The sequence below is a fragment of the Schistocerca cancellata genome, chromosome 7 (genome assembly GCF_023864275.1).
Source record: "Schistocerca cancellata isolate TAMUIC-IGC-003103 chromosome 7, iqSchCanc2.1, whole genome shotgun sequence".
NCBI lineage: Eukaryota > Metazoa > Arthropoda > Insecta > Orthoptera > Acrididae > Schistocerca > Schistocerca cancellata.
In genome coordinates, this window is record NC_064632.1 from 600449673 (window position 1) to 600465042 (window position 15370).

The 15370-nt window shown below is 43.1% G+C and overlaps 1 protein-coding gene across 4 annotated transcripts in view; it reads right to left on the reverse strand.

The window, feature by feature from the left end:
- The window catches only part of LOC126092226 (F-box/LRR-repeat protein 17-like), a 141046-nt gene that overhangs the window by 44084 nt on the left and 81592 nt on the right, over positions 1–15370 (reverse strand). For all 4 annotated transcript variants that reach the window (XM_049907723.1, XM_049907721.1, XM_049907722.1 and 1 more), the window contains one exon: positions 2612–2797. In XM_049907723.1, the coding sequence (XP_049763680.1) occupies positions 2612–2797 (186 nt within the window). The remainder of the gene's footprint in view (positions 1–2611; positions 2798–15370) is intronic.

Consider the following 15370-nt stretch of genomic DNA (forward strand, 5'->3'; position numbering starts at 1 on the left):
AAGATGTACAAAAAGAGACAGAGTATGTGGTGCAGGTTACCATGGTTGGCATATCCGGTATCTTATGTGACCTCAGTAAGGCATTTGTTATGGTAAACCATACACAGCTGCCCCTCAAATTAGCTTCTTATGGTGTCCGTGAAAAATCTTTAAATTAGTTCAAGTCATATCTCAAAAATAGGAAACAGAGGGTAGTTACACAACATACGGGCAAGAAAGCTTGCTCTAGTTGGAAGGAAATACATGCAGGTGTACCCCAGAGGTCCATACAAGGCCCATTACTATATAAATGACACACCAGGTAAGGTAACTTCAGATACGATTCTGTATGCAGATGACTCAACAGCAGTAGTCTGCTGTAAAAACACTGAAGAATTAGCACAGAAAACAAAACAGACTGATCATGTGGATTGCTTACTGAAGCAGTTAAATAGTTTTGTTTATGCAATGAGAGTTCTGAATAAAGTAACTGACTTAGCTGTTAGAAAAATTGTGTATCATGCATATTTTATATCAGTTGTAAGGTATGGCATAATTGTTTGGGGAGTTGAAAAGGAAGCCACCTAAGAGTGTTCAAGCTACAGAAAAAAAATTATCAGAGCTATGACTGGAACAAACCTTTATTTGCAAGCCTTGACTTTCTGACAATTCCTTCCATGTTTATATATGAAACACTTCTCTGAGTTAAAAAACCCACATCTTTTTGAGGGAAATTCATTTACACATACTTATCAAACAAGATTACATGTTACATTGCCACAGACTAACATTATTTGAAAATACTGCATATTACATGGCTTTGAAGCTTAGCAAATAAAATCCATTCAATGATGAAGGACTGTAAGCTAGAATCTACCTGTGCAAACATTGAAAATATTTAAAAAGCCAACCGCTACTACAGTGTGGATGATTTTATAAACAGGGACAAGTAGGAGATAATACATCTGTTTTGTTTTCCTGTTTTTTCTACATTATGTTCTATGTGTATGCTTATGTTCCCTTTTACTTGAGGTATATGTTCTTTTTAAATGTGTCGATACTTGTAAACTATCATATGAACTATGTATCTAAATATGCAGATGTAAACACATACACTACATTTATGGAAGTATGTGGTCTTTGAGGTATGTCCACATTTATAAACTACAGAAACAAACATGAAAAATACTTTAAAAGAATGATTTCAAACCACTGTGAAAATTTTAAGAAAAAGGAAGAAATCTAACATGTAATTAACTTTTTGTGCTGTAATGTGCTTCTGGGAGCATCCATATGCGTTATTTTAATGTATCTTGTTTTAGGTATCCTTAGGTAGGCACAGAATTATTCATTGATGAGTGACCAATATTTCAATCAAATGCCTGTATATAACATCATGTGACAATAAAGATGTTGTGTAGGCTGAAGAGTCAACACCATGTTACGAGAGGAGGCCAAAAGGCACGCATTTTAGCTCATGCAGGCTGGCGTAAGGAGGGAAGAACTATATTGGCGTGAGGTCTGGAACATGACAAGGAATTAGATTTCAGAAAGCAGACATAATTGGTTTGATACTTAACTTTAATCCATTAATGATGAACATCACTCTTGACGGTACACGATTCACAATATCATCAGTTCAGATTATAGTAACTGAAAATGGCACCTTGCTAGGTCATAGCAGGTCCGACGTATACTAACGGACTGCAGCCAATTTAAAGGCTACCACCTAGCAGGTGTGGTGTCTGGCGGTGACACCACAAAAGATTCTCTTCTGTTCTGTTCCCCTCCCCACACTCATCCTAGTTCCCTGCCAAGCTGTTCCCCCACTGAGCCTCGTATAGTGCTGCTCAAGACTGTGAAACGTGCACTACAATACCTTCAGAGTGCAAGTCAGATGTAACAACAATGACAACCACAACCGATACATAAATAAAGTTCACAGTCACGATTCGGTCCAATTCTTTAACTATTGCTCACCCCACGATCTACTGACGTCTGTCAGTACTATCTCCTGATGAGTCTCGCCACTGTAATTTACAGTCAACCTAATACGATTTATTTTGTTAATTAGAAATCTAATTCTGGATTAATTTTCCTGTCTTCTCATCTGAATGTCACCATGTTCTAAAGCTGACTGAAAGTTGGTAATGTTTTATCCATTGTTCTAATACACAAACAGCAACTGAATTTCTCACTTGCAATGCACTTGATAAATCCTTACAGTCTCTCATAATCAAATAAAATATTGATCTGGGGTCAGAATCGAGTAATGTTTTTTGAAGGACTACATTTCCGCTTTTGAATGTTACGTTTACTTAAAAATTAGTATTAATGTTTCTATCGGGAAACCTCGAGACTCTTTCGATGCAAATATCGTTTGCCCGGCCCTGCCCTTCTGAATTCTTCAAAATAAACCTGCATGTGACCTCAGCTAGCAAAGCTTCATCTGTAAATGTAGGATACCCTCTATATACTCTATTAAACAATGTTAAAATGTTAATCTCAGCAGCAATAGTTTAATCTGCCAATATAACTCGATCTCATATTTTCTGAATGGCAAATTTGGAAAAAAAAACCTCATCTTATAATCAGGTAAATACAGCAGTTACCTATTTGATGCGTCACTTACGTAAAAGCCAGAGCAGCTGTTCCGGGCGGTATTCGATCAGGGACGGACATCCTGAGTTCCTGCAAGTTCTTCAAGCTTCCGACGGTGGTGAACGCCTCTCTGGCCGAGTCGCGGACTATGTCATACTCGTAAAGTTCCAGACGTTCCAAGCTGTCGGCATATACCGGCAGCAATGGTACGACGCGCCTGTGTAACAACAGAAATGGGGCTCGTGAAAATTATTGGTCTTCTGTCACATTTGAGGAGACCACACAAACGGCATACACTATATTCCAATTCCAAATTAATGGTTCTTATTCTGCATTTGTAACATTTCTGTGTTTGACTGTCACCTTTACGTCACTTGCCACTGAAATATGACATCATTACTATTACCACCACATTAATTTGCATCGAAAGTATACCTGTGAGGGACAGATTGTGTTGCTATACGTTAGACATCGTGGTGAGCGTCAGGGCACTGGGTACTAGGCCTTCTGTTGGGTACAAAATAGTCTTTTCATTGGACAGCTTTTAATGCTACTAAGGCTTCAACATAAATAATAAAGCCTTTAAAAAGCGAGCATTCAATATTTATTATGTATATGCAACACCTGACAACTTTGTGCTGCCATCTGTCGACTGTTGCTGCAACTCGGTAATTTATTCTTGAGATTATATATATATAAAAACAAAGATGATGTGACTTACCAAAAGAAAGCGCTGGCAGGTCGATAGACACACAAACATACACACAAAATTCTACCCATCGCAACCAATGGCTGCGTCATCAGGAAAGAGGGAAGGAGAGGGAAAGACGAAAGGATGTGGGTTTTAAGGGAGAAGGTAAGGAGTCATTCCAATCCCGGGAGCAGAAAGACTTACCTTAGGGGGAAAAAAAGGACGGGCACACACACACACACACACACACACACACACACACACACATCCATCCACACATATACAGACACAAGCAGACATATTAAAAGGCAAAGAGTTTGGGCAGAGATGTTACCTACATGCGTGTGCGCGAGTGTATACCTGTCCTTTTTTCCCCCTAAGGTAAGTCTTTCTGCTCTCGGGATTGGAATGACTTCTTACCCTCTACCTTAAAACCCACATCCTTTCGCCTTTCCCTCTTTCCTGATGAAGCAACTGTTTGTTGCGAAAGCTTGAATTTTATGTGTATGTTTGTGTGTCTATCGACCTGCCAGCACTTTTGTTTGGTAAGTCTCATCATCTTTGTATATATATATATATATATATATATATATATATATTCCCACGTGGAATGTTTCCCTCTATTATATATATATATATATATATATATATATATAATAGAGGGAAACATTCCACTTGGGAAAAATATATCTAAAAAAAGATGATGAGACTTACCAAACAAAAGCCCTGACAGGTCGATAGACACACAAACAAACACAAACATACACACAAAATTGAAGCTTTCGCAACCAACAGTTGCCTCTGTCCTACACCCGTACTCTCTGCTGGAAATATCACTTTGCCACGAAGAAAAATTATCCTAATCCTACTCCTAATGATCCAACTCCCCAAGACACCATCCAAATAGAAACATGCCTGGAACAGTTCTGTCCTCCGTCACAGCGGGACCCACCTCCTCTTCCTCAAAATCACCCTCTCCAAACCTTCCAGGAATTTCTGACTTCCAGCCTTGCCTCTCAATCCTTCTTAAGAAACCTTAATCCTACTCCCAACATCACCACTGCTGAAGCCCAGGCTATCCGTGATCTGAAGGCTGACCAATCCATCGTCATTCTTCCGGTGGACAAGGGTTCCCCGACTGTGGTACTTGATCGTTGGGAGTATGTGGCTGAGGGACTGCGTCAGCTTCCAGACAACACTACTTACAAAGTTTGCCAAGGTAATCCCATTCCTGATGTCCAGGCAGAGCTTCAAGGAATCCTCAGAACCTTAGGCCCCCTACAAAACCTTTCACCTGACTCCATCAACCTCCTGACCCCACCAACACCCCGCACCCCTACCTTCTACCTTCTTCTTAAAATTCACAAACCCAATCATCCCGGCCGTCCCATTGTAGCTGGTTACCAAGCCCCCACAGAACGCATCTCTGCCTACGTAGATCAACACCTTCAACCCATTACATGCAGTCTCCCATCCTTCATCAAAGACACCAACCACTTTCTCGAATGCCTGGAATACCTACCCAGTTTGTTATCCCTGGAAACCATCCTTGTAACCATTGATGCCACTTCCTTATACACAAATATTCTGCATGTCCAGGGCCTCGCTGCGATGGAGCACTTCCTTTCACGCCAATCACCTGCCACCCTACCTAAAACCTCTTTCCTCATTACCTTAGCCAGCTTAATCCTGACCCACAACTTCTTCACTTTCGAAGGCCAGACATACCAACAATTAAAGGGAACAGCCATGGGTACCAGGATGGCCCCCTCATACGCCAACCTATTCATGGGTCGCTTAGAGGAAGCCTTCTTGGTTACCCAGGCCTGCCAACCCAAAGTTTGTTACAGATGTATTGATGACATTTTCATGATCTGGACTCACAGTGAAGAAGAACTCCAGAATTTCCTCTCCAACCTCAACTCCTTTGGCTCCATCAGATTCACTTGGTCCTACTCTAAATCCCATGCCACTTTCCTTGACGTTGACCTCCACCTGTCCAATGGCCAGCTTCACACGTCCGTCCACATCAAACCCACCAACAAGCAACAGTACCTCCATTATGACAGCTGCCACCCATTCCACATCAAACGGGCCCTTCCCTACAGCCTAGCTCTTCGTGGCAAACGAATCTGCTCCAGTCCGGAATCCTTGAACCATTACACCAACAACCTGAAAACAGCTTTCGCATCCCGTAACTACCCTCCCGACCTGGTACAGAAGCAAATAACCAGAGCCACTTCCTCATCTCCTCAAACTCGGAACCTTCCACAGAAGAACCCCAAAAGTGCCCCACTTGTGACAGGATACTTTCCGGGACTGGATCAGATTCTGAATGTGGCTCTCCAGCACGGATACGACTTCCTCACATCCCGCCCTGAAATGAGATCCATCCTTCATGAAATCCTCCCCACTCCACCAAAAGTGTTTTTCCGCCGTCCACCTAACCTTCGTAACCTCTTAGTTCATCCCTATGAAATCCCCAAACCACCTTCCCTACCCTCTGGCTCCTACCCTTGTAACCGCCCCCGGTGTAAAACCTGTCCCATGCACCCTCCCACCACCACCTATTCCAGTCCTGTAACCCGGAAGGTGTACACGATCAAAGGCAGAGCCACGTGTGAAAGCACCCACGTGATTTACCAACTGACCTGCCTACACTGTGAAGCGTTCTATGTGGGAATGACCAGCAACAAACTGTCCATTCGCATGAATGGACACAGGCAGACAGTGTTTGTTGGTAATGAGGATCACTGTGTGGCTAAACATGCCTTGGTGCACGGCCAGCACATCTTGGCACAGTGTTACACCGTCCGGGTTATCTGGATTCTTCCCACTAACACCAACCCGTCAGTACTCCGGAGATGGGAACTTGCCCTTCACCATATCCTCTCTTCTCGCTATCCGCCAGGCCTCAATCTCCATTGATTTCTAATTTCAATTTGCCGCCGCTCATACCTCACCTGTCTTTCAACATCATCTTTGCCTCTGTACTTCCGCCCCGACTGACATCCCTGCCCAAACTCTTTGCCTTTACATATGTCTGCTTGTGTCTGTGTATGTGCGAATGGATGTGTGTGTGTGTGTGTGTGTGTGTGTGTGTGCGCGCGCGAGTGTATGCCTGTCCTTTTTTCCCCCTAAGGTGGGTCTTTCCGCTCCCGGGATTGGAGTGGCTCCTTGCCCTCTCCCTTGGGACCCGAATCCTTTTGTCTTTCCCTCTCCTTCCCTCTTTCCTGACGGGGCGGCCGTTGGTTGCAAAGGCTGGAATTTTGTGTGTATGTTTGTGTGTCTGTCGACCTGCCGGCGCTTTTGTTTGGTAAGTCTCATCATCTTTCGTTTTGGATATATTTTTCCCACGTGGAATGTTTCTCTCTATTATATTCATATATATATATATATATATATATATATATATATATATATATATATATATATATATATATATATATATATATATATGAATATAATAGAGGGAAACATTCCACGAAGGAAAAATATACCTAAAAACAAAGATGATGTGACTTACCAAATGAAAGTGGTGGCAGGTCGACAGACACACAAACGAACACAAACATACACACAAAATTCAAGCTTTCGCAACAAACTGTTGCCTCATCAGGAAAGAGGGAAGGAGAGGGAAAGATGAAAGGATGTGGGTTTTAAGGGAGAGGGTAAGGAGTCATTCCAGTCTCGGGTCGGAAAGACTTACCTTAGGGGGAAAAAAGGACAGGTATACACTCGCACACACACACATACATGGATATGGACTCCTTACCCTCTCCCTTAAAACCCACATCCTTTCATCTTTCCCTCTCCTTCCCTCTTTCCTGATGAGGCAACAGTTTGTTGCGAAAGCTTGAACTTTGTGTGTATGTTTGTGTTCGTTTGTGTGTCTGTCGACCTGCCACCACTTTCATTTGGTAAGTCACATCATCTTTGTTTATATATATATATATATATATAAACAAAGATGATGTGACTTACCAAATGAAAGTGGTGGCAGGTCGACAGACACACAAACGAACACAAACATACACACAAAGTTCAAGCTTTCGCAACAAACTGTTGCCTCATCAGGAAAGAGGGAGCATTCCACGTAGGAAAAAATCTACTTAGAAGCAAGGATGATGTGACTTGCCAGATGAAAGTGCTGGCGGGTCGACGGACACACGAGCGAACACAAACATACACACGGGGTTTTCAAGCTTTCGCAACAGACTGTTGCCTCGTCGGGGGGGAGGCAGGGAGAGGGAGGGATGAAGGGATGTGGGTTTTTTGGGGGGGGGGGGTGTGAGGAGTCATTCTGGTCCCGGGAGCGGAAGGACTTACCTTGGGGGGAGGGAGGGACGGGTATACACTCGCACACGCGCGCATGCAGACGCGTATGCGGACGCAGGCAGACATATTTAAATATGTCTGCTTGTGTCTGTGTGTGTGTGGATGGATGTGTGTGTGTGTGTGGATGGATGTGTGTGTGTGTGTGTGTGTGCGAGTGTATACCTGTCCCTTTTTCCCCCTAAGGTAAGTCTTTCCGCTCCCGGGACTGGAATGACTCCTTACCCTCTTCCTTAAAACCCACATCATTTCGTCTTTCCCTCTCCTTCCCTCTTTCCTGATGAGGCAACAGTTTGTTGCGAAAGCTTGAAATTTGTGTGCATGTTTGTGTGTCTGTCGACCTGCCAGCTTTTTCATTTGGTAAGTCACATGATCTTTATAAATACACTCCTGGAAATGGAAAAAAGAACACATTGACACCGGTGTGTCAGACCCACCATACTTGCTCCGGACACTGCGAGAGGGCTGTACAAGCAATGATCACACGCACGGCACAGCGGACACACCAGGAACCGCGGTGTTGGCCGTCGAATGGCGCTAGCTGCGCAGCATTTGTGCACCGCCGCCGTCAGTGTCAGCCAGTTTGCCGTGGCATACGGAGCTCCATCGCAGTCTTTAACACTGGTAGCATGCCGCGACAGCGTGGACGTGAACCGTATGTGCAGTTGACGGACTTTGAGCGAGGGCGTATAGTGGGCATGCGGGAGGCCGGGTGGACATACCGCCGAATTGCTCAACACGTGGGGCGTGAGGTCTCCACAGTACATCGATGTTGTCACCAGTGGTCGGCGGAAGGTGCATGTGCCCGTCGACCTGGGACCGGACCGCAGCGACGCACGGATGCACGCCAAGACCGTAGGATCCTACGCAGTGCCGTAGGGGACCGCACCGCCACTTCCCAGCAAATTAGGGACACTGTTGCTCCTGGGGTATCGGCGAGGACCATTCGCAACCGTCTCCATGAAGCTGGGCTACGGTCCCGCACACCGTTAGGCCATCTTCCACTCACGCCCCAACATCGTGCAGCCCGCCTCCAGTGTTGTCGCGACAGGCGTGAATGGAGGGACGAATGGAGACGTGTCGTCTTCAGCGATGAGAGTCGCTTCTGCCTTGGTGCCAATGATGGCCGTATGCGTGTTTGGCGCCGTGCAGATGAGCGCCACAATCAGGACTGCATACGACCGAGCCACACAGGCCAACACCCGGCATCATGGTGTGGGGAGCGATCTCCTACACTGGCCGTACACCACTGGTGATCGTCGAGGGGACACTGAATAGTGCACGGTACATCCAAACCGTCATCGAACCCATCGTTCTACCATTCCTAGACCGGCAAGGGAACTTGCTGTTCCAACAGGACAATGCACGTCCGCATGTATCCCGTGCCACCCAATGTGCTCTAGAAGGTGTAAGTCAACTACCCTGGCCAGCAAGATCTCCGGATCTGTCCCCAATTAAGCATGTTTGGGACTGGATGAAGCGTCGTCTCACGCGGTCTGCACGTCCAGCACGAACGCTGGTCCAACTGAGGCGCCAGGTGGAAATGGCATGGCAAGCCGTTCCACAGGACTACATCCAGCATCTCTACGATCGTCTCCATGGGAGAATAGCAGCCTGCATTGCTGCGAAAGGTGGATATACACTGTACTAGTGCCGACATTGTGCATGCTCTGTTGCCTGTGTCTATGTGCCTGTGGTTCTGTCAGTGTGATCATGTGATGTATCTGACCCCAGGAATGTGTCAATAAAGTTTCCCCTTCCTGGGACAATGAATTCACGGTGTTCTTATTTCAATTTCCAGGAGTGTATATATATGAGAATATACTGCCAAAATAAAAATCTTCGTATAAAATATCTTTGTTAACAATACATACAGATCGGTCTAACATAGGTTTCCACAGCCGGTGTTAACCTCAGTTGAAACTTCGACACCGAGAGGCTCTGCTCGACAAGTAAACCTATTGTGTGACATTTCATTTTCAACTGTGGGAGGTATCTTTGGAGGTAAATCTATGATCAATAGCATGTCTTTCACCTAAAAAGTTTTAACTGAAGATTCATATACTTAGATATTCAAAAAGAAGGAGCAGATTTCAAAAATTAATTTCTGTACAAAAGTACAAGCACAATTCCAATGTTTCTGAACAGGAAAAGGTTTAGATTTCAATGTTCCAACAGTTATGCAATCATTCAATGGGAGCACAATTTCTTATATCAAAATGAAAATTCATTTCTGCCCATACACCATCGAACAGGTCACTATCGAATTCACACCTTCAACAATTTGACATCTTAGAGAGTAGTAGGCATATGTAGGATGAAAAAACTGTCTCGTGTAGACCGACAGACAAAAATTGCAGGGACATAATGTCTGGTGAACCGAGGAGGCTGCTGATAATGAAACCGATCATCCACTCCTCGTCCTCCAACCCGCATCCTAGAGTGGCGTTACTCAGTGACGTCGAACACGGTCAGAGAAGACGCACGTGCCACCTTACGGAAGGATGAGTTTATGTGAATCACTTTCAGGATGAGGAAACGGCCAGTTTTCTATCATATCTGGATACAAGATACCTGCAACAGTGTCCTCAATTACAAAGAGAAAGAGAGAAGACTTTCACTTTTGGTGAGTCTCATTTGTGCTGAGCTACTACCATAGGAGTTTTGCTCTCCCAAAATCTAAATGTAGCTTTCTGCCAATTAACTGTACCAGAAAGATGAAAAGTGGATTCATACAAAAAATATAATAGTTCAGAAAAAATGTGCACCTCCATTTCTTCTAGAATTCCTGTGCAAAATTCTTACCTTTTGGTGTGGTCATCAGATGCAATGCTTGCAACAACTCCAGTGTGTATGATTTCTGATGCAGTCAGTTTCCTAACTCACCATATCTCGAGTTGAAGGGTTTTAAGTTTATTGATCACTCGTGTCACGGATTTCCTAGGGCGCCTTTTGTAAGTTGCACAGATACCTTTGACATCTTCACTCTACGTGCGAGGATGACCCACACTTTTCCATTTGCAGATGCACCAATTTTCTGTGATTTTCAGTGGCACTCGTACATTTGTTTACTGGCAGGCAGCTCTCTGTCAAATTGTTATCAAAATACACATTTCACACTAACGGTGGACTCCGATTTTGTTAATTGCAGCACGCGAAACAAATGCCCCCGTGGTGTCTCCATTTTCCTACAAACGAGCAACAGCAGTACTGCACCTTTAATTGAACTTCTATGTCAACTGCTCAAAAGTTTCCACTTTTCTCTGTCTGGAGTTGCATTTCTATCCTTTATAGTATGTAAAAGATTAATCCCAGAAATATGCCACTCCTCTTTGAATAACCCTGTCTTTTGGCAAGTGTAGTCCTGTAAAATGACTGTCGTGTATGAGGCACGGACTGACAAGCCGCAGTGGAAGAGATGCTCCGCACTAGCTTCGAATACGAGTAGGTGCGCGGTCGAATGCCGGGCACTCGTCGACAGGCGGTACCGAGAGAATAACCTAGGCACGTAAAGCGCCAACCCAACTGATTTTTGTAGTTCAGTTAGGCCCTGATCAGTTTGTGAGTTCACCACTATCCAACTTTACAAATGTTAATCCGAGAATGCAGCATTTGCAGTGAACTTTGTGTTTCAGTGTGAAGTTCGTATCTCTGCCTCAAATCTGTTCCTCACTACAGGATAATAACCAATACCATGCTCCATTGCTGCTGCTGCTGCTGCTGCTGCTGCTGCTGCTCCTCCTCCTCCTCCTACTACTACCACTATTATTATACAGTTATATCACAACCATCGTCGTGTACCGGTATTTATCTAAATAATTTAATTACATTTTTGTGAGTTCAATGTGTCATTACAAGATATGAAATATGCATTTGTGCTGACATGAATTCATGAACAAAAGGTGTTTATGGTTTTCTCCCCCCCCCCCCCCCCCCCCCCGCTCTCTCTCTCTCTCTCTCTCTCTCTCTCTCTCTCTCTCTCGCCTAGGTGTGAGGTTTATTTTGTTCAGATACTGTTGCCCCATGTGTCAGCGTTATCAACCATCACTGCAAATACATGTGTTCACTGAACACTATCTACAGAAAATTCTATACTGTATTTTTTTTTAAATGTTGAGTGTGTATTCCACAGGGAGTTATTCTTGTGTGTGCATAACAATGAAACAATGACAGTCCAGGCCACAGTGGTTCCTGATAAGGGTTAATTGTGGACAACAGTTAATGTATCACAGGCAAAGGGACTCTGAAGTGTGTAACTGAACTGTAGTATACTGAATTTTTACATCCGAGTGCTGGGACCAGCTCTTGACATACAGTTAAATCCCTGCTTACACTTTTCAGTGGAATGACCCACACACACACACACACACACACACACACACACACACACACACACGCAAAGTGTAAGTTGCAGGAAAGTGCAAAATACAGGAAAGCATTGGAAACAAACCAAGTAAAAAATGAATAAATTTATCTTACTGTCATTCTCTTTATATTGTTCAAAATCAGAAATTATAACAATCTAAATTTTGCCTATTTAAAAAAAACTGAAATAATTGTTTTTGTTTCTTTCTAACAGCAATTTGTTGTACTCTTTTGTGAAACCGCATTAAAAGAGCATTTTAATTCTACTGTCAGACTTATTACTGGTAATCATTATAAACCTATGCTAAATAAAACTTGTAACACAATATTGATTGAAACACTAATGTTGGGAATCTTTAATAAATGGAGAACAACAGACGCAAAATCATACAGCTTGTTGTCGACAAGGAGATCACACGGTTCAGGAATATCCTGGGCGAGGAAGAGGACAGAAACTGCAACATTATGGAGCATCTCGAGGAGGAATATTTACATCTGACACTAAGTCGTACCGACATAAGACTGCATGCCTAGTACGGATTCATGTATTTTACACTGAAGTAACAATAATTCGTGAAAGCTTGTTATAGAGTGATGACTTGTTTGTATAAATGACTGAAATTAAATCAAAGCTGTAGTAATACAAGACAATGAGCAGAAGGAAGGCTGCTACTACAGTCACTACTGTCAGATCATGATCATCATTCGGGAAGTGCCTCAGCATACTTTCCCACCCTTCCAAACACTGCGTACCTATAAACAGGTGGCTGTGGCCAAACATGATGACAATGAAAATCTCACTTACTATGCTAACACTGTCTGACACGATTATTAACTTTGTGTATAGTCTCCATTTTCTGCTTTGTTCCGAGGTTGACTTTGAGTACGAATACAATGCACTTTTTGCAGATATCTGCATGAAAAACAAAGTCAAATGTTGTGATAATGTCAAAGAAAACTTAAAGGTGTGGGAAATGTCGTAACACGGAATCAGTGACGACAGGAAAGTACTGAATTGAGAGAATGTGACTCCTGATTGTAATGACAAAAATGAATATAAGGAGCAGGAAAACGTAAAACGTGAGAATGTAAAAACAGTGTTTTACTGTATTTATTTTCGGGAGTTTAGCATGACATTCACACGGTCACACTTTCATATGCGAGCTGCAGCAGAAAACCATTTTTGCCAAACGTTTCACAATAAATTTACATAGTACCAAAACATATGTTCCACTACAAGCTTGCACAGTAGCATGCACAGTCCCCTCACGTATGAGTTGCCAAGTTTCTCATACTGTTGCTACTGCACAGCAAAAAGTAGAAGAGAAGTAAATGATGACAGAATATTGCTGATGTAAATGGGAAAGTAATGGGCCCAGAATTGTACCCTGAGGGATAAACATTTCAAAAACTTCCTCTTCCACAGGCTGCGCATACGCAATCAATCGACAGTGGCATATGTTAAATTGTAAGTCCCCATTCTGAAATGACACATTCTACCCATTAATTTCACTACGAAGTCCCATCTACAGACTGTTGTTGTTGTTGTGGTCTTCAGTCCTGAGACTGGTTTGATGCAACTCTCCATGCTACTCTATCCTGTGCAAGCTTCTTCATCTCCCAGTACCTACTGCAACCTACATCCTTCTGAATCTGCTTAGTGTATTGATCTCTTGGTCTCCCTCTACGATTTTTACCCTCCACGCTGCCCTCCAATGCTAAATTTGTGATCCCTCGATGCCTCAGAACATGTCCTACCAACCGATCCCTTCTTCTAGTCAAGTTGTGCCACAAACTTCTCTTCTCCCCAATCCTATTCAATACCTCCTCATTAGTTACGTGATCTACCCACCTTATCTTCAGCATTCTTCTGTAGCACCACATTTCGAAAGCTTCTATTCTCTTCTTGTCCAAACTAGTTATCGTCCATGTCTCACTTCCATACATGGCTACACTCCATACAAATACTTTCAGAAACGACTTCCTGACACCTAAATCTATATTTGATGCTAACAAATTTCTCTTCTTGAGAAACGCTTTCCTTGCCATTGCCAGTCTACATTTTATATCCTCTCTACTTCGACCATCATCGGTTATTTTACTCCCTAAATAGCAAAACTCCTTTACTACTTTAAGTGTCTCATTTCCTAATCTAATTCCCTCAGCATCACCCGACTTAAATTGACTACATTCCATTATCCTCGTTTTGCTTTTGTTGATGTTCATCTTATATCCTCCTTTCAAGACACTGTCCATTCCGTTCAACTGCTCTTCCAAGTCCTTTGCTGTCTCTGACAGAATTACAATGTCATCGGCGAACCTCAAAGTTTTTACTTCTTCTCCATGAATTTTAATACCTACTCTGAATTTTTCTTTTGTTTCCTTTACTGCTTGCTCAATATACAGATTGAATTAACATCAGGGAGAGGCTACAACCCTGTCTCACTCCTTTCCCAACCACTGCTTCCCTTTCATGCCCCTCGACTCTTATAACTGCCATCTGGTTTCTGTACAAATTGTAAATAGCCTTTCGCTCCCTGTATTTTACCCCTGCCACCTTCAGAATTTGAAAGAGAGTATTCCAGTCAACATTGTCAAAAGCTTTCTCTAAGTCTACAAATGCTAGAAATGTAGGTTTGCCTTTTCTTAATCTTTCTTCCAAGATAAGTCGTAAGGTCAGTATTGCCTCACGTGTTCCAACATTTCTACGGAATCCAAACTGATCTTCCCCGAGGTCGGCTTCTATTAGTTTTTCCATTCATCTGTAAAGAATTCGCGTTAGTATTTTGCAGCTGTGACTTATTAAACTGATAGTTTGGTAACTTTCACATCTGTCAACACCTGCTTTCTTTGGGATTGGAATTATTATATTCTTCTTAAAGTCTGAGGGTATTTCGCCTGTCTCATACATCGTGCTCACCAGATGGTAGAGTTTTGTCATGACTGGCTCTCCTGAGGCCATCAGTAGTTCTAATGGAATGTTGTCTACTCCCGGGGCCTTGTTTTGACTCAGGTCTTTCAGTGCTCTGTCAAACTCTTCACGCAGTTTCTTATCTCCCATTTCATCTTCATCTACATCCTCTTCCATTTCCATAATATTGTCCTCAAGAACATCACCCTTGTATAAACCCTCTATATACTCCTTCCACCTTTCTGCTTTCCCTTCTTTGCTTAGAACTGGGTTGCCATCTGAGCTCTTGATATTCATACAAGTGGTTCTCTTCTCTCCAAAGGTCTCTTTAATTTTCCTGTATGCAGTATCTATCTTACCCCTAGTGAGACAAGCCTCTACATCCTTACATTTGTCCTCTAGCCATCCCTGCTTAGCCATTTTGCACTTCCTGTCAATTTCATTTTTGAGACGTTTATATTCCTTTTTGCCTGCTTCATTTACTGCAT